Here is a 21447-nt window from a genome sequence, read left to right on the forward strand (position 1 = left end):
AATTCTGCTTGTCATTAAGAGCCAAACCATGTGCCTCTTTTCCAAAAATCTTAATTATTGAGCAACTATTTATTTTCTCTAAATAATGTCATAGCTTTCAGTAATTAGCCTACAATGACCAAGTTTTTGTGTATTTTTTTAGCTGTTAAAAAAAATGAAAACGAATCAAACTGCACATCATTCGAACCGTCAGGATTTCCATTACATGTTGCTAATAAAAACAAAGGCTAGACTTGAATCTGCAAGAATATATAAGCGTTTGAACAAGAAAATCCCCCCCCCCCAGAAAAAAAAGAAATTTTTCTGAATAGTGTTGTTTTATTTGAAATATTATTAACACATCCTAAAATTTTTATCTCACCAAACGATAGATCGCTTTTTTCTGAACCAAATCATGTATTTATATTCTATTCAACTAATATTTGCAACCAGAAATAAAAAAACAACAACAGATGCCTCGTTCTGCAATCGCATGCGCGAATTTGATTTCCACTGCAATAAAAAAAAGGAGCATTTTACATATCGAATTTTAGTTGCATAAAGTAGGCCTACTTAGCCATAAAAGGCTAATTTCTCCTTTATAGGCTAAAATTGTCAAGTTCTACATTAGTGCGAGCATTTGCTTACCAATATTCGTTTTAAGCACCTTAGATTATCCCGGAATCCGTACTAAAACCAACTGTGGCTGATGTGAGCCACCCCTCCCTTTTTTTTAACGATAGCGAGCCTTGGTGGTGAAGCCGTGTGAACGTGTGGTGCAGAGGTGACTAAGGCTGATTTAAGATCCAATTTTCTTTAATTCCCAGCATAGCAGGGGCCAATGATCCAATCGGTTAGATCGGGTCAACGGGCACTGATGTGTAAACGGTAACTGTCATAATCAGCTGAAAGTAAGGTTTGGACGACTGCATTAGCAGTTTAATATCAAAACAAATAAAAAATCTAATATTTAAAACTGAACATGAAACAGTGGCTCAAATCACTTTTTCTTCTTCATATTCGTCTTCGGACTCGTTCTGATTCACATCGCAAAGTAGGCATTTTCGTTGGTCAGCTCCACACTTGCATGCACTGTCACAGAAACCTATTTTGGAGCATTTGCAGCGCGAGCCGCACCTCGTCTTGTCACAGTTGCAAAAAGAAAGTGATGCTAGCCGATGCGGCATCGCAGAAACTAGGTCTGGCTTCGGTTCATGATCTTCAATTCTCCAGCCCATATCGGTAGCCTGAGGTGAATTAATACAGGGCTTTTGGGTTTGGATCCAAATCAGTGACTGAAACACGAACCTTTTCAAATGAAGCAGAGACGAGATATCAGTTGGTGGTAAACGACGCAAAATCCTCCAATCTTGGGTACAAATGTACTCAAAGGTCATACAGACTATTGAAGTTAGTCGCACTTCTGCCATACACTGTAACCGCAAGCTGCTTAAAGACGTAAACAAAACCATTACTTTGCACAGATGATGGCTTCTCTGCAAGGGCTCGAACTTCATCACCTAAAGACCCTAATAAATTTTCCGAAGACTTCGCAGCTCGAAAAAAGCGGACCTTACATTCCCTGCAGAAAGCTTGTGGTGTCAAGTTGTGGACAAGTGGCAAGGCGTTGCAAAATGTTACCCCTAGTTTTTGTGCTGCCGTATGAATAGGTATGCAGTAGGACGGAAACTTAAACCAGAGGTGCTTGAGCCCGAGACTAGCAAGATACTGAAAACTGTGTGCAGCTATTAAGACGATATCAGTATCGTTGGCTTGTATTATCACAAGTGTGCTCTTTCGTCTTGTGGCAACTGCTGTGTGGTATAATACCCGAGTGTCTGCTTCCTCATGGCCAGATGAGAGATCGTCATCAACGGAGCTTCCGTGGGGCGAAAGGGTAACAGCTCTATGTCGACTCTCGAAACCTCCAGCGAGACGAACCATCAGACGGGTCGAAGTTTTGTACTCCCAGACCTCGAAAAGAACTTTCAAGAGTCGACCTTTTCCTGAGCGACTACTGCGAATCCCGTCCCGGAGTGTTGCAATTTTACTGGAGGAAGCGAACGGACTGGAAATATTTCCTCTAGGATTTCTTCCTCATTTTTGATGGTCAGATGCGTCTCCGAGGTTAGACAAGCTGAAATCAAGGGTTCTATTGTCACTAACACCGTCTCACCTGTCACCACCAAAGTAGATGGACTGACAAGCTTCGGATATGTTCCTATGAATCCCATCGTAAACTCTTAGTCAAAAATCTGCTAGCGTTTCATTTCGTTCTGGTCGATAACACCTTATGACACTCATGACATCAACTATATAATCAGATCAAGGAGAGTCTTCAAAAAGCGTAGGTCGAATCATTTTTGGCCATGACTACAAGCCAGACTTTTGCAGAACGTAGTTTAAGGCTGTTGACTTTGTACCCGTACGTAGCTGAGGCTCCCTACGACTTGATGATAATGCTGCAAGCGAGGCCGGACATGACTGTACCTCGTACTTCAGCAGCTCACAGAGGGACAAAGTTTGGGTTGAATTTGCAAGACGCAGAGCTCGTTTAAGCAGCTCAGTTTCCCCAAAATCTTTTTTTGGGGTTGTTTCTTTTTTCCTTTTTTGGCAACAGAGGCGAAAGTTTGCACTATGCCAACTTTTACTTTCGTGGATGTCCCTTCGAGATACGAGCACATGGATTCGAAGCAAATGTCTCAGAAGTTCAGCAGACTATTTGCTACGACTTCTGGAGCTGTATCCCCTGTCATAAAGTTGTGCAGGCCCTAGAGCATTACTCATAACGCCTGCCTCCGGGCCCTGGCGGGTTCCGTCAACACGGGATTTTTTCTTATCTGACCTTTGAACCATTTTTAATGAAATGGCTATGATAACAATTTTATCGGATGGGTTTGGGGAAAAAAGGGTGTGTGGTGGGGCTAGTTGCCCTCGGATATCTTTTGACTCTTAAAAATTGAACTAGAGCTTTCAATTTCCAATCAAATGAGCCTCCTCTGAAGTTTATACGAGCATCCCTTTCATAAGAACCATATACGCCCCCAGGACAACACTTACAACGCCTATCCCGCGGGCCCTGGTGGAGTTTTCGTTATCTTATTTTTGAACAATTTACAAAAAACTGGCAATGTCAAAATTTGTAGCGGATGGGTTTGGGGAGCGGGGGGGGGACTAGTTGCCTTTAACTCCCTTGACTCTTAAAAAGTGAACTAGAACTTTCAATTTCCAATAAAATGAGCCCTCTATGAAGTTTATACGAGCATCCCTTTCATAAGAACCATACAGGCCCTTAGGGCATGACTTAGGACACCTTCCCCTGGGCCCTGGGGGGTTGTATTGGCACTTAATTTTTCTTATCTGACCTTTGAACTATTTTTAACAAAATAGCTATCTCAAAAGTTTCATCAGATGGGTTTGGAAAAAGAAGGCGTGGAGGGGGGCTAGCTGCCCTCGGATCTCTTTTGACTATTAAAAAGTGAACTTGAACTTTCCATTTCCAATCAAATGAGCCCTCTCTGAAGTTTATACGAGCATCGCTTTCATAAGATCCTTATATGCCCCAGGGCATAACTTACAACGCCTGCCCCCGGGCCCTGGGGGGTCGTGACGACCCCGGAGTTTTCATTATATGGTCTTTGAACTATTTAAAAAAAAAAGCTATCTCAAAGTTCTTAAAAAAAAAAAAAATCAGAGGGAACGCTATAGCATTGCCTATAGTAAAGGCCATACGGCTCTAATGTTTTATTATTATTATTTATTTATTTATTATTTTTTTCCCAGAGGCACTTTATATGGAAGGGGTCGTCGTAGAAACTTCAAAGGGGGCTCATTCGAATGGAAATCGAGATTTCTTGTGCCCTTTTTAAGGGTCAAAAGTGATTGGAGGGCAGCTAGCCCCCACCCCCCCCACACCCATCAGTCCCCCAAACATATCCAATCAAAAATTTTAGATAGCCATTTTGTTCAGTGTAGTTGATTTGCCGATAGAAAATATGTTTATGTGGAGGACACTCCCCCACAGTCCTCAGGGCAAGGGTTTTAAGTTATGCCCGGGGGCCATATAAGAACGATGTTGGCACAATGTATTATTTATTATTTTTTTTCCTTTAGAGTAGGGTACTTCGTGTCGAAGAAGGTGTCGTAGTAACTTCGAAAAGGGCTCATTCAATTAGAAATTGGAGTGGCTTGTGCCCTTTTTAATAGTCGATAGTGATTCGAGGGCAACTAACACCCCTTTCACGCCCACCAATTCCCCAAACATATCCCATCGAAAATTTGAGACGTCCATTATGTTCAGCGAAGTTGATTTCCAGATAGAAATTATGTTTTTGAGAAGGAAACTCCCCCACAGCCTTCAAGGCAAGGGCTGTAAGTTATGCCCTGGGGGCATATTAGGTTTTTATAGAAGGTGTTGTCGTAGAAACTTCAAAAAAAGCTCATTCAATTGGAAATTCAAAGAGCTAGTGCCATTTTTAATAGTCGAAAGTGATTGGAGGGCATCTAACCCCCCTCTCAAGCCCACCTTTTCCCCAAACACATCCAATAAAAATTTTATATAGCAATTTTGTTCAACGTAGTTTTAAGTTCTGGAAATTAGGTCTTTGAGGATGACAGCCCCTCCACAGCCCTAAGGGCAAGTATTGTAATTTATGCTCTTGGGGCATATAAAGTTTTGTACAGACAGCGTTGTTGTAGAAACTTCAGAAAGGGCTCATTCGATTGGAAATTTAAATGGCTAGTTCCTATTTAATAGTCGAAAGGGATTCTAAGGCAACTGACATCCCTTCCCCGCCCACCATTTCCCCAAACACATCCAATCAAAACTTTGATATAGCCATTTTGTTCAACGTAGTTGAAAGTTCTGGAAATTATATGTTTGAGCAGGATACTCTCCCCAAAGTCTTCAGGGGCAAGGGTTATAAGTTATGCCCTGGGAGCATATATGGTTTTTATGACAGGAATGCTCATATATACTTCAGAGAGGGCTCATTTGATTGGAAATTGAAAGTTCTAGTTCACTTTTTAAGCATCAAAAGATGTTGGAGGGCAGCCAGATCATCCCCCCAAACCTCTTTTTCCCTAATTCATCCAATAAAAATTTTAAGATAGCTATTCTGTTAAAAATAGGTCAAAGATTATATAACAATAATTCCGGTGTCGACACAACCCCCCAGGACCCTGGGGCAGGCGTTGTAAGTTATGCCCTGGGGCATATATGGGTCTTATGGAAGCTATGCTCGTATTAACTTCAAAGAGGGCTCATTTGATTGGAAACTGAAAGTTCTAGTTCACTTTTAAGAGTCAAAAGAGATTGGAGGACACCTAGCCCCCCCTCTCCACGCCCTTTTTTCCTCAAACCCATCCAATAAGAACTTTGAGATTGCTTTTTTTTTAAACAGTTCAAAGACCATATAACGAAAATTCCGGGGTCGACACAGCCCCCCAGTGTCCGAGGGCAGGTGTTTTAAGTTACGCCCTGGGGGAATATATGGTTCTTATTGAAGGAATGCTCGTAAAAACTGCAGAGATGCCTCATTTGATTGGAAATTGAAAGTTTTAGCTCAGTTTTTTAGAGTCAAAAGAGATTGGAGGGCAACAAGCCCCCCCCCCCCCCACGCCTATTTTTTCCCAGATGCCTCCAATAAAAATTTTGAGATAGTCATTTAGTTAATAATTGCTCAAAAGTCAGATAACAAAAACTCAGGTGTCGCCACAGCCCCCCAGGACCCGGGGGCAGGCGTTGTAAATTATTCCCTGGGGCATATATGCATCGTATGAAAAGGGTGCTCGTATAAATTTCAGAGAGGGCTTATTTGATTAGAAATTGAAAGTTCGAGCTCAATTTTTAATAGTCAAAAGAGATCCGATGGCAGCTAGCCCCCGCCCATCACGCCTTCTTTATCTAAACCCATCTGATGAAAACTTTGAGATGGACATTTTGTTAAAAATAGTTCAAAGGTCGGATAAGAAAAAATCCGGTGTCAATACAACCCCCCAGGGCCCATGGGAAGGCGTTCTAAGTTATGCCCTAAAGGCATGTATGGTTCTTATGAAAGGGATGCTCGTATAAACTTCATAGAGGGCTCATTTGATTGGAAATTGAAAGTTCTAGTTCACTTTTTAAGAGTCAAAAGATTTAAGGGCAACTAGCCCCCCCACGCGTTTTTTTTCCCCAAACCTGTCCGCTAAAAATTTTGAGATAGCCAATTTTTAGGAAATTGTTCAAAAATTAGATAAAAAAACTCCCCCTATGGCCCTGTGGATGGGCGTTGTAAGTATTGTCCTGGGGGGCGTATATGGTTCTTATGAAAGGGATGCTCGTATAAACTTCAACGGGGGCTCATTTGATTGGAAGTAGAAAGTTCTAGTTCAATTTTCAAGAGTCAAAAGATATCCAAGGGCAACTAGCCCCTCCCACACACACCCTTTTTTCCCCAAGCCCATCCGATAAAATTTTTATTATAGCCATTTCATTAAAAATAGTTCAAATGTCAGATAAGAAAACTTCCTTTTTCGACGGAACCCGCCAGGGCCCGGAAGCAGGCGTTATGAGTAATTTTCTAGGGGCATATAGTTCTTATGGAAGGGATGCTCGTATAAACTTCAGAGAGGACTCCTTTGATTGGAAATTGAAAGTTCTTTTTCACTATTTAAGAGTCAAAAGAGATCGGAAGGCAACTAGCCCCCCCTCCCCCCTCCGCCACGCCCTAAATGCATCAGATAAAAATATTTGGATAGACATTTTCTTAAAAATAGGTCAAAGTTCTGATAACAAAAAACTCCGGTGTCGACACAGCCCCCCCAGGGCCCGGGGGTAGGTGTTGTAAGTTATGCCCTTGGGGCATATATAGTTGTTTTGGAAGGGCTGCTCGTATAAACTTCCTAGAGGGCTCATTTGATTGGAAATTTAAACTTCTAATTCACTTTTTAAGAGTCAAAAGTGATTGGAGGGCAGCCACCCCCCCGCCACACTCCATTTATTTTTTTTCCAGAGGCACTTCATATAGAAGGGGTCGTCGTATAAACTTCAAAGAAGGCTCATTCGATTGGAAATCGAGATTTCTAGTGCCATTTTTAGAGTCAAAAGTGATCAGAGGGCAACTGCTCCCCCAAGCCCTTTTTCCCCAAATACATCTGATAAGAAATTTGAGGTAGCCATTTTGTTAAAAATAGTTCAAAGATCATATAACAAAAACTCTTTAAAGCATGGCCATTTCGTTAAAAATAGTTCAAAGGTCATATAAGAAAAACTCCTGTGTCGGCACCCACCCCAGGGCCCGGAGAAGATGTTATAAGCATTGCTCTGGGGGCATATATGGCTCTTATTGCTCGTGTTTTCGTATAAACCTTGGAGGGCTCATATGACCAGAAACTGAGAGTTTTAGTTCCCTTTTTAAGAGTCAAAAGAGATTGGAGAACCACTAGCCCCCCTCTTAGCGTCTTACCAGTCTAAAACCCATGAGAACTTTAAGAGAACCATTTTTTTCTAAATGGTTCAAAGGTCAGATAACAAAAACTCCGGTGTCGACACAAGCCCCCAGGGCCCGTTGGCAGGCAATTTAAGGTATGTCCTGGGGCCGTATGTGGTTCTTCTGAAAGGGATGCTCGTATAAACTTCAGAGGTGGTTCATTTGAATGGAAATTAAAAGCTCTAGTTCATTTTCTCAGAGTGAAAAAAGATCGTGGGGCAACTAGCCCCTCCCCCTCCACGTCGTTAGGTTTATCGGATGGATAAACCCATCCGATAAAAATTTGAGGTGACCATTTTGTTAAAAATAGTTCAACCATCAGATATTGAAGCTCCACGGTCGACACAACCCCCAAGGGCCCAGGGACAGGCGTTGTAAGTTATAGTCTGGGGATATATATGGTTCTTATAGAAGGGATTCTCGTATAAACTACAGAGACGGCTCATTTGATTGAAAATCAAAAGTTCTAGTTCACTTTTAAAGAGTCAAAAGAGACCGAAGCTTAATAGTATTAACCGTGTATGCAGTATCAACCTTACAAGGAAACATACAATCCCAGAGGCATGAATATATGTGCAGTTTCAACGGTACATGACTTACCACGGAGAGGTATCTAGTACTACAGAAGGGAGATGACTTACCAGACGGGTTTCTGAGCCAACACCCATTTTCTGGACCAGTCAGAGAGAGCGGATACAGAGGGTACTTAATACACGGTAACTTGATTATCATAGCTATAGCAATCAGATTCAATACATGTCAGACGGGTTTCTGAGGTTAACAGCCTAGCTGGTTAACAGCCAGGTTTTCGGCTATTAGCATTCAACGGAAGGTTTAATGATTGCATACAGTATTAGATATCAAAAAGTTGTATAATTTGCGTAAAAATAACTCCATTTGCGAAAAAGATATTCCATTGGCATAGCTCTGCTCTGAATGATCTTAATTGGTGATTGAATAATAGGGTCGAAACAGAGCTCGATAATATTTTTAATTGGATTGTATGAAGGTGGTAAAAAGGGTTAAACTGCTTACCAGTTAAGGTAAGTCCGTGGGGGGGGGTAACTCTTACGTAACATCATAAATTTGGAATAGCATCAATGGTATCAATCTATGGAAAAAATTACTGTTGACAAGGTGATCATGGGACTTGACTTAGCTTTACTTCTCGGCTGTGTTCTGTATAATACATAACTACCATTTGAACAGTGTTGCCAATATAAAATATGCATTAGCATTGGGGTATGCTAAAAAGTTGAAACAAATAGATTCATATGTGCCAAGATTACCTTATGGCTTGACCTAGCTTTACTCCTCGACTTTGTTCTGAATAATACACAAGTATCAATCGAGTAGTGTTGTCAATATAAAATATGCCTAGTAAGATTACTAGTAAGATGTAACGGGATCAAAATTCAAAACCTCAAATTACGGTGTAAGCCTCCCTTCCTTCCAAGTTAAAGTTGCCCATGTAAAATAGAAGCGCTTAAAGTATTAACCTAAAATCAGGTAACCCACAGACATCACATAAGGCTTGGTCGTGCAATTTAAAAAGTAGCAAACAAATGTATCTTGATTGAATAAACTTTGTATAATCTTTCCCACAGCAAATTTATTAGCAATAAATAAACCTATCCTGAAGCAGAAGGACAAGGTGTCACAAAAATATGCAATAAATATCAGTGTGAGTAAATGTTATGTGACAAGCGATCAACAATATAATATAATTCTAAGAACTTAAATCACCAAACTGTTAAGAGAGAGAAGAATTTATTAGACAAAAAATAGCCACAAGAGATACAAAGTATTTTCATGTGATTAAGTTAAATTGTTCAGAAACAAAGTTTAGGTTAGGTGTTTCAATGTAACCAAGTTTTATTGTTCCGCTAAAAAGTTTCATCGCAATAAATTATAAGCCATCTGGAAACTAAGTGACAAGTTGTTAGCAATAAATTTAAAAAAGTAATGCTTTGTTTGACAGGAGAAATTCCAAGATGTAAATCTCATAGCTATAAAATATATGAAAGTTGAGGTAGTCAATTTATGTATTCCTCGGTCCAATAGGAATACGGGTTAAATACCTTTAGTAACGCCTTAATGTAACCCTCGGAAAAATTTGGATAATATAGTAGCTAGGATTTGCAGTTTTTCTCCAGTCTAGAAGAGTCTATTAGCAGTCTTCTGCGTGTTTTTGGTGATTCTTTCTCAGTCCTCAGAGAGTTTTTTTGAGAACCTATTTTTCAGATTATGTTTTAGTTGAACATTGAATTTACAGTTTAGATAGGGCCGAGTTGAAATCTATCCTTCAGTGTATGATAAACCATAGTGCCCACACCAGTAAATTGAAGTGCCATTTATTGTGATATTCCTAAAAGCCTTGTACTACAAATGTGAGTAAAAAATAAATACATTACTTTCTCATTTATGTCTCTTCATGTCAGTATTTCTCAGAATAATGAGCCCTTCGTGCCTTCAACCTCTCTCGAGGGAGTCTGCATCCTTATAGTCTATTGTACAGGTAATGAGTAGTAACCTAATAACGCGACGACCCTAGAAGTTATGGCTATGCTTCATAGTGAGGTTCTTTAACAGTAGAATCGAGGGTCAGTCGAATAGATTTCGTTTAATAACAGCCATTGACAAATGCTCCCCTCTTAACTCATCCCTTGATTCCCCCAATAAACAAAATAAAATTCACCCTGTTAGAATTATGGGTTTCAACCATCAAGGACCGCAACCACCAATGACCCTAACCAGCAAGGACCTCAACAACCAAGGGTCCCCTATCCCAAACCTCCAAGGGCTCCCCTCCAACTTTTTGGGCCCATCCCCTTCTTTTTTTTACTTTTTTTTAAGTTTATTTTAACTTTTTTTTAACATGTTTAATTTCTTTTAACTTTTTTTACATGTCTTAGAATGACATGAAATATATTTAAAGCATAAAAAATTCACATTTAATATTTTCAAAATACAAAATGGGAATGATATATATATATGTTATTCGTGACTTTTGGAAAAATAGAAAAATAATGTTTGTAGTAGCACTTTTTTATTTATGGACTGAATTTCTTGGACTTGGATAATTTTGCAACTTTTTTTTACGAATCTTAAAATGATATGAAACTTGCTTGCGGCTGTACCAGTCGTACTCTCTGCTTGCTCATAAACACGACGCGGCTTTCCCAGTGGTACTCTATGGTCGCTTATCGACAGTACGCTTCTGTACCATCTGAGAACTAAAGTTACATCAATCAACAACATAGCAAATTTTAACATGGATCAAAGTGTTGAGTTAAACATATTTTTTTATTGTGAATGTGCTATTTGTAATGCCCACTATCATGACTTCAGTAATTCATATGAGAGTAATGCAGCAAATTTAGAAATCATGGAAAATGAAATAGAAGAGGACAATCTGCAAGAAATGAGAAGAAGAATCTTTGATGAAATGGTGAGAAAAGGGTAGGCTCATCAGTTCCTGCAGTGGAAGAGGGTGCCCAATATCACAAGAAACAATACAAACCAAGGACATCTTTTCCATTACAAGGAAGATCAGGAGCACAAGGAAGCTCTCACAAAAGGATGTTCGATATGACAGAAAAGAAAGATTTAAAGAAGAGACATAGACAAGATGGATATCTCTTTATTTTATGGAGCAGATTCAGAATGTCCAAAATTGTTCAATGATATTAATAATGCATAATAACATAATTATATATCAATATTCTACATGATATTATTTCATTAAAAATATATTATGCATTACCTTGTTATGTGTTCATTATTTTTAGAGTATGCTAGCATATCAAACGTTTAGAATGTCTATTAAAGAATTGGAGATTAAGAAAAGGAATTATCATACATCATATGTTGGATAGATAGGTTAACATAGACAAAATCTAAGTGTCAGAATGAATAAATTCTTTATCAACATCTTTTGTCGGATAGCTCAGGATAAAATTGATATAATCTAAGTATCAGAGCGAATAGATTCTTTATCAGCATCCTTTACCGGATATGTCGGTTAACATTATCAAAACCTAAGCGTCAGAGTGAAAAATTCTGTGTCAACATCTATTGTCAGATACACGGGATAACAATGTCAAAATCTAAGTATCAGAGTGAATAAATTTATTATCAACTTCTTTTGTCTGATACATCAGATAACATTCACAAAATCTAAGTATCAGAGTGAATAAAATCTTTATCCTCATCTTTTATCAGATATGCTTGATAAAATTGAGGTAATATAAGCACCAGAGTGATTAAACTCTTTATCAATGTCTTTTGACAGATACGTTTGATAACACTGACAAAATCTAAGTATCATAGTAAACAAATTCTTTATTAACGTTCTTTTGTCGAATACATCAGATAACATTCACAAAATCTAAGTATCAGCGTGAATAAATTCTATATCATCGTCCTTTGTCAGATTTGCTTGATAAAATTGAGAAAATCTCATATTTTCTCTGTTTTGTCAAGCGTATCTGACAAATGATGATGATAAAGAATTAATTCATTCTGATACTTAGATTTTGACAATGTTATCCAACGTATCCGAAAAAAGATGTTGCTAAAGAATTTATTCAATCTGATAGCTCGATTTTATCAATTTTATCCGATGTAACTGACACAAATGTTGATACAAACATTTATTCACTCTAATACTTAGATTTTGTCGATGTTATCCTATGTATCCAAGAATAGATGTTGATATAGAATTTAATCACACTGATGCTTAGATTTTGATAACGTTACCCGACGTATCCAGCAAATGCTGCTGAAAAATAATTTATTCACTATGGTACTTAGAATTTCTCAATTTTATCCGACGTATCCGACAAAGGATGATGATAACGAATTTATTCACTCTAATACATAGAATTTGTCTATGTTATCTGACGTATCCGACAAAAGATATCGATAAAGAATGTTAACGAAGAATTTGTTCACTTTGATACTTAAATTTTGTCAGTGTTATCACACGTATCTGTCAAAAGACATTGATAAAGAATTTATTCACTCCGATACTTGGATTTCCTCAATTTTATCAAGCATATCTGACAAAGGACGATGATAAAGAATTTATTGACTCTGATACTTAGATTTTGTGAATGTTAGCTGTTGTATCAGCTAAAGAAAGTTGGTAAAGAATTTATTCACTATGATACTTAGAATTTCTCAATTTTATCCGACGAATCCGACAGAGGATGATGATAAAGAATTTATTCATTCTAATACATAGATTTTGTAAATTTTATCCGACGTATCCGACAAAAGATATCGATAAAGTATGTTAATAAAGAATTTTTCCACTTTCATACTTAAATTTTGTCAGTTTTATCAAACGTATCTATCAAAAGACATTGATTAGGAATTTATTCACTTCGATACTTAGATTTTCTCAATTTTATCAAGCATATCTGACAACGGACGATGATAAAGAATTTATTCACTCTGATACTTAGACTTTGTGAATGTTATCTGATGTATCCGACAAAGGAAGTTGATGAAGAATTTATTCACTATGATACTTAAATTTGGTTAGTGTTATCAATCGTATCTGTCAAAAGACATTGATGAAGAATTTGATCACACTGATACTTAGATTTTCTCAATTTTATCAAGCGTATCTGACAAAATATGATGATAAAGAATTTATTCAATCTGATACTTAGATTTTGTGAATGTTATCTGATGTATCAGACAAGAGAAGTTGATAAAGAGTTTATTCACTCTGATACTCAGATTTTAACAATGTTATCTGACGTATCCGACAAGAGATTTTGATAAGGAATTTATTCAATCTGATGCTTAGATTTTGTCACTTTTATCCGATGTATCTGACAAAGATGTTGCTAGAAAATATTTATTCACTCTGACACTTAGATTTTGTCAATGTTATCCCATGTATCTGACAATAGATGTTGATACAGAATTCAATCACTGTGGCACTGAAGTTTTTATAATGTAAACTGACATATCCGGCAAAGGATGTTGATAAAGAATCTATTCGCTCTGATACTTAGATTTCATCAATTTTATCCCAACCTATCGGATACAGGATGCTGATAAAGAATTTAATAATTCTAACACATAGATTTTATCAATGCTATCCAATGTATCCAACATATGATATCGATAAAGAATGTTAATAAAGAATTTGTTCACTCCGATACTTCAATTTTATCTTTGTTATCAATGTATCTGTCAAAAGACATTGATTAAGAATTTATTCTCCCTTGTACTTAGATTTTCTCAATTTATCAAGCAAATCTGACAAAGGTCGATGATATAGAATTTATTCACTCTGATACTTAGATTTTTTGAATGTTATCTGATGTATCTGACAAAAGAATGTTAATAAAGAATTTGTTCACTCTGATACATAGATTTTTTTAGTGTTATCAAACGTATCTGTCAAAAGACATTGATAAAGAATGTATACACTCTGATACTTAGATTTTCTCAATTTTATCAGGCATATCTGATAAAGGACGTTGAAAAGGAATTTTTTCACTCTGATACTTAGATTTGGTGAATGTTATCTGATGTATCAGACCAAGGAAGTTGATAAAGAATTTATTCACTCTGATAATTAGATTTTGGCAATGTTATCCGACATATCCGACAAAAGACGTTGATAAAGAATTTATTCAAACTGATACTTAGATTTTCTCAATTTTATCCGATGTATCTGACAAAGATGCTGATAGAAAAAATTTATTCACTCTGACACTTAGATGTTTTCAATGTTATCCCATGTATCTGACAATAAATGTTGATACAGAATTTAATAACTATGAAACTTAGGTTTTGATAATGTTAACCGACATATCCGGCAAAGGATGTTGATCAAGAATCTATTCGCGCTGATACTTAGATTTTATAAATTTTATCCCGACCTATCCAACAAAAGATATTGATAAAGAATTTATTCATTCTAATGCATAGATTTTGTCAATGTTATCCGATTTATCTGACAAATGATATCGATAAAGAATGTTAATTAAGAATTTGTTCACTCCGATACTTCAATTTTGTCAGTGTTATCAAACGTATCTGTGAATAGACATTGATAAGAAATTTATTCACTCTTATACTTAGATTTTCTCAATTTTATCAAGCAAATCTGACAAAGGACGATGATAAAGTTTATTCACTCTGATACTTAGACTTTGTGAATGTTATCTGATGTATCCGACAAAAGAATGTTAAAAAAGAATTTGTTCACTATGATACTTAGATTTTGTCAGTGTAATTAAACGAATCTGTCGAAAGACATTGATAAGGAATTTATTCACTCTAATACTTAGGTTTTCTCAATTTTGTCATGCATATTTGATATAAGATGAGGATAAGGATTTTATTCACTCTGATACTGTGAATGTTATCTGATGTAACAGACAAAAGAAGTTGATAAAAAATTTACTCACCCTAATACTTAGATTTTGACAATGTTATCCCGTGCATCTGACAATAGATGTTGACATAGAATTTAATCACTCTGACACTTAGGTTTTGATAATGTTAATCGACATATCCGGCAAAGGATGTTGATAAAGAATCTATTCGCTCTGATACTTAGATTTTATCAATTTTATCCTGAGCTATCCGACACAAGATGTTGATAAAGAATTTATTCATTCTGACACTTAGATTTTGTCTATATTAATCTATCTATCCAACAAATGATATATGACAATTCTTTTTCTTCATCTCCGATTTTTTAATAGACATTCTAAACGTTTGATATGCTAGCATACTCTAAAAATAATGAACACATAACAAGGTAATGCATAATATATTTTTAATGTAATAATATCATGTAGAATATTAATATATAAATATATTATTATACATTATTAATATCATTGGACAACTTTGGACATTTTGAATATGCTCCATAAGATAAAAGAGATATCCATCTTGTTTATGTCTCTTCTGTAGATCTTTCTCTTCTGTCATATCGAACCTCCTTTTGTAAGAGCTTCCTTGTGCTCCTGATCTTCCTTGTAATGGAGAGGATGTCCTTTGTTTGTATTGTTTCTTTTGATATTGGTCACCCTCTTCTACTGCAGAAACTGATGAGCTCTCATTTCTTGCAGATTGTCCTCTTCTATTTCATTTTCCCTGATTTCTAAATTTGCTGCATTACTCTCATATGAATTACTGAAGTCATGATAGTGGGCATTACAAATAGCACACTCACAATAAAGAGATATTTCTAACTCACTACTTTGATCCATGTTAAAAATCTGCTATGTTGTTGATTGATGTAACTAGTTCTCAAATGGTACAGCACCGTAGAGTCGATAAGTGACCATAGAGTGCCACTGGGAAAGCCGCGTCATATTTATGAGCAAGCAGAGAGTACGACTGGTACAGCCACAAGCAAATTCCATATCATTTTAAGATTCGTAAAAAAAAGTTGCAAAATTTTCCCAGTCCAAGAAATTCAGTCCATAAAAAAAATAAAAAAGTGCTACTACAAACATTATTTTCTAATAGTAAAAGTCACGACTAACATATTTATATCTGAGATGAGTATGACTGGTACAGCCGCAAGAATATTTCATATCATTTTAAGATTCGTAAAAAAAGTCAAAAAAATTCAGTCCATAAGAAAAAAAGTGCTACTACAAACATTATTTTTTTAATAGTAAAAGTCACGACTAACATATTTATTTCATTCCCATTTTGTATTTTGAAAATATTAAATGTGAATTTTTAATGCTTTAGGTATATTTCAAGTCATTCTAAGATATATAAGAAAAGTGGAAAAAAAATTAACATGTTAAAAAAAATAAAAAAAGTTAAAAAAAAAATTCAAAAACATGGGGGGATAGGCCCAAACAGTTGTAGGGGGGGCCATGGAGGTTGGGGATAGGGGACCCTTAGTGGTTGAGGTCCTTGCTGGTTAGGGTCATTGGTTGTTGCGGTCCTTGATGGTTCAAACCCATAATCATCTCACTAGTTTATTTCTAAGGATTGTTCTGAATTTCTTTATTAAGATTCTATTCTTGGCATCTACATCTTTATTAGTTTCAACTTTTTAGCATACCCCAATACTAAGGCATATATTTTATTGACAACACTACTCAATTGATACTTGTGTATTATACAGAACACAGTCGAGAAGTAAAGCTAGGTCAAGTCACAAGGTCATCTTGGCGCCTATGACTCTATTAGTTTCAACTTTTTAGCATACCCCAATGCTATTGCATATTTTATATGCGTAGCACTGCTCAAATAGTAGTTATGTATTATACAGAACATAGCCGAGAAGTAAAGCTAAGTCAAGTCCCATGATCACCTTGTCAACAGTAATTGTTTCCATACATTGATACCTTTGATTTTATTCCAAATTTATGATAAGTTACGTAAGAGTTACCCCCCCCCCCCCTCGGACTTACCTTAACTGGTAAGCAGTTTAACGCTTTTTACCACCTTCATACAATCCAATTAAAAATGTTATCGAGGTATGTTTCACCCCTATTATTCAATGACCAATTAAGATCATTCAGAGCAGAGTTATGCCAATGGAATATCTTTTTCGCAAATTGAATTATTTTTTCGCAAAGTATACAACTTTTTGATATCTAACACCGTATGCAGTCATTAAACATTCCGTTGAATGCTACTAGCCGAAAGCTTGGCTGTGAACCAGCTAAGCTGTTATCCTCAGAAACCCGTCTGGCATGTTTTGAATCTGATTGCTGTAGCTATGATAATCAAGTTACCGTATATTAAGTACCCTCTATATTTGCTCTCTCTGATTGGTCCAGAAAATGGGTGTTGCCTCAGAAACCTGTCTAGTAAGTCATGTCCCTTCTTTAGTACTAGATACCTCTCCGTGGTAAGTCATGTACCGTATAAACTGTACACATATTGATGCCCCTGGGCTTGTAGGTTTCTTGGTAGGGTTGATACTGCATACATGGTTACTACTCTTAATTAGTCCCCACATGCCCTTTTTCCCCAAACCCATCCGATAAAAATTTTTAGATAGTAATTTTTTTTAAAACAATTCGAACATCAGATAATAAAAACTCCGAGGTTGAGACAAACCCATTTTTTCCCTTTGATATTGTTACTTTGATACCAGTTTTTATACTTTGATGAATATTTGATTTTTTTTTTCAAGTATGATTTTGAAGTAAGGAATTTTTAAAAACTTGAAATTTTTTGCAATAAAAAACGAACAAAAATTAATTAAAAAAAAAATTCCGATAAATAAGTTTTTCAAAAACATACAACAAGTAATAATATAAATCAATAAATAGATCTTAAAGCAAGTAATGCTTAGATTGAATATGAAAATCAAGCTTAAAACGAAAAAAAATATTTTCCTATTTAAGTATAGATGAAACCTAATACGAACAGAACTTAAATAAGCAATCAATGCAAACAAACATACAATAGATACTAATGTAAATTAATAAATAAATCTTAAAACGAGTGAAACTTAAATTGAATATGCAAATCAAGCTTGAAACGAACAAAAATCACTACAAACAAGAGTTTATGTATGACCTCCTTCTCTCACTGTAAAAGTCTAAAAATTACTGCTCCATTGGCCCTTTACTGACTAGCGTGTGTATCATTAACAGTTATTGGAAATATAAACAACATCAAGTTGAATATTTGAGGTATACTGATATTAACTTGAAAGATCCCTATGTTCAAGAATTCGTTTCACTATAATTGTATTTTTATTTTCAATGCTGTAAGAACTGGAAAAGAAAATATTTTTAATATAATTCGTATAATTCGTACTACTCTTAATTAGTCCCCACACGCCCTTTTTCCCCAAACCCATCCGATAAAAATTTTGAGATAGCAATTTTTTTTAAAACAATTCAAACATCAGATAATAAAAACTCCGAGGTTGAGACAAACCCATTTTTTCCCTTTGATATTGTTACTTTGATACCAGTTTTTATACTTTGATGGATGTTTGATTTTTTTTTTCAAGTATGATTTTGAAGTAAGGAATTTTTAAAAACTTGAAATTTTTTGCAATAAAAAACGAACAAAAATTAATTAAAAAAAACTTTCCGATAAATAAGTTTTTCAAAAACATACAACAAGTAATAATATAAATCAATAAATAGATCTTAATGCAAGTAATGCTTAGATTGAATATGAAAATCAAGCTTAAAATGAAAAAAAAATATTTTCCTATTTAAGTATAGATGAAACCTAATACGAACAGAACTTAAATAAACCAGCAATGCAAACAAACATACAATAGATACTAATGTAAATTAATAAATAAATCTTAAAATGAGTGAAACTTAAATTGAATATGCAAATCAAGCTTGAAACGAACAAAAATCACTACAAAGTAGAGTTTGGGTATGACCTCCTTCTCTCACTGTAAAAGTCTAAGAATTACTGCGCCTTTGGTTCTTTACTGAAAACTATATGCGTCTTGAACAGTTTTGGAAAGTATAAACAAAATCAAATTGAATACTTGATGTATAATGATATTAATTGTTGAAATAACCATCAATTCAAGAATTTATTTCACTGTAATTTTATTTTTATTTTAAATGCTTTAGTAAATTGAAAAGAAAATATTTTTAATATAATTCGTTTTCAGTTAAGCGCCAATGACGCACTAGGCTTTTGGTTTTTATTTACAGTTAGGAAGGCAGTATCCAAACACTTGTTTGTAGTGAGACTATATTCGTCTTTAACAACAAAAAAGAGCTAATAGATTAAACTGAATATTTGATGTATAATGATATTAATTGCTGAAAGCTCATCAGTTTAAAATGTTACTATTATTTAAAATTTTTTATTTTCAATATTAAGAACAAAAGAGAATATTCGTCATAAAATTGGTTTTCAGTAAAGTGCCAATGACGCAGTAGGTTTTAGACTTTACAGTGAGAGAAAGAGGTCATACCCAAACCCTTGTTTGTAGTGATTTTTGTTCGTTTCAAGCTTGATATGCACATTAAATTTAATTTTCACTCGTTTTAAGATTTATTTATTAATTTACATTAATATCTATTGTATGTTTGTTTGCATTGATTGTTTATTTAATTTCTGTTCGTTTTTAAGTATCATTTATACTGAAATAGGAAAATATTTTTTTTCGTTTGAAGCTTGATTTTCATATTCAATCCACAGTTTATAGAATTTGCAGTATGATCATACCCTATCTCACCCATTATAAAAACCCGGACCAAGGTGCAAGTGCTCCAAAGAACGTTTTTGCAGATATAAACATAAGCGGCATTAGATCTTTTCACGGGTAGACAAGTCAGATTTCTCTTGGACACGAAACAAGTGGAAACCCGCTATTACGAATAATGCACTTTGTAACCATTTCTCATTGATTGACGGAAACAGACTAACCCGCTAATGTAGAAATAAGTGGGAGGAGCTTTTTGTTCGTACCGAGAATGAAGACCAGAAATGATCTGCGATAAACTTACTGGATAATTCTATAAACTGTGATTCAATCTAAGCATTACTCGCTTTAAGATCTATTTATTCATTTATATTATTACTTGTTGTATGTTTTTGCTATGATTGTTTATTTAATTTCTGTTCGTTTTGTTCGTTTCATTTATTCTTTAATAGTAATTTCTGGTCGTTTTTAGTTTGAATTTTAAAATGTATTTTTATCTGCTGAGCGTAAGTTTAAAATGGCCTTTACTTTTCTTTGAAAAACTTATTTTTCGGAAAGTTTTTTATTAATAATAATAAAACATTGATAACCTCTGATCAGGCAAGTTTTCTCAGGCTCGTAACTCTTGATGGGTAAACACTAAACTTGATGAATGTCATATATTTGGAATCAGCACAATAAGCTGATTCTTTATGATGTATCTATTGATATTAAAATTCCGTTTTTTAGAGTTTAGGTTACTATTGAGCTGAGTCACTCCTTACTTACAGTTCGTTACCACTAACTGTTTGATAATCCGCCAAGAAACGCACTTGCGGCCGTACTCAGCAGGCTGCCACGCTGCATTGGACAAAAAATCGCAATTATTGTTTCAACATGTGTGAAGGAAACGCTAAGCCATCACTTTTGTGTTAATGGGCAATTGTATCTACTCCCCCAAATCAGTGGTGCCACCTGTTTTAAGACTTTCCAACCAAGTATAGCAGGTATATATTTAAAAGGGCTATACAAAGACAGGGTGACCTTTCGAATTTCTGTCGTAGCCATAGTCTTGAAGGCACATAACCCTTTCTTGTTTGTAGTCTAACAACGTGTTCTTTTTCTTATTGTCTCATAAGTTCAATACTATTGATGCTCCATATTACTAACCTTTCTGAAATATTGCCATGTAATTAACTGATTCTTGTTGAAATTTCAGTTGCAGTTGGCCTGAAGAACTAAAAAGTCAGTCGCTGTCTACCTTGTCTGGGGATCCAAGCCTATCAAGGTGTAAAATGGTGTTTGTTGGTAGAGGTATAGAAGGCAGTGGAAGAAGTAGCCCCAGTCTACTCGCTGTTGGAATTCTGGGAATTGCTCTTTGCGTTTTTGGTACTTCGACATTTCTTGTCATCTTGTTGAGACGAAATCGAATGAGGAATTCACTTGGGTAAGCATTGTGCCTGTTTGCTCATTCTAGCTGTGTTGATTAAAATGTATTAAGTTTTAAAACTTAACTTTTACATGTGGGTAAAAAATTGAAAAATCAGTTTGGTATTTATTACATGTGCTTTCAGATGTATTACAAGCAGTATGATCTTAGCTGAACCTCTACTAGGTCAACATTAAACATATTTAAATTATTGGATTTTTGCTTAGATATCCATCCACCTGGAAGTTAAGTCGAACTCCAATGCTATTTTTATGGTGCTGAATAATCAGATTGGTCTAATACATTATATAGCTAATGCTTGGGGTTGGGGGGGGGGGGATTTCTTGACTCGATAAATACTATTTTAATATTTAAATGTTAGTTCTTAAGTGTTTATGCGAGGGAGGAAATGAGACGATACATATTTCGGTAAAAGG

General features: G+C 35.5%; 1 protein-coding gene across 1 annotated transcript in view; it reads left to right on the forward strand.

Annotated features, from left to right (window-relative positions):
* The window catches only part of LOC148951241 (trophoblast glycoprotein-like), a 219317-nt gene that overhangs the window by 196071 nt on the left and 1799 nt on the right, over positions 1–21447 (forward strand). Inside the window, exon 5 of the mRNA XM_089090751.1 lies at positions 20801–21028. Coding sequence (XP_088946877.1) covers positions 20801–21028 — 228 coding nt within the window. The remainder of the gene's footprint in view (positions 1–20800; positions 21029–21447) is intronic.

This window comes from Artemia sp. Qi Xiang Cuo, chromosome 6, assembly GCF_049724085.1.
Source record: "Artemia sp. Qi Xiang Cuo chromosome 6, ASM4972408v1, whole genome shotgun sequence".
NCBI lineage: Eukaryota > Metazoa > Arthropoda > Branchiopoda > Anostraca > Artemiidae > Artemia > Artemia sp. Qi Xiang Cuo.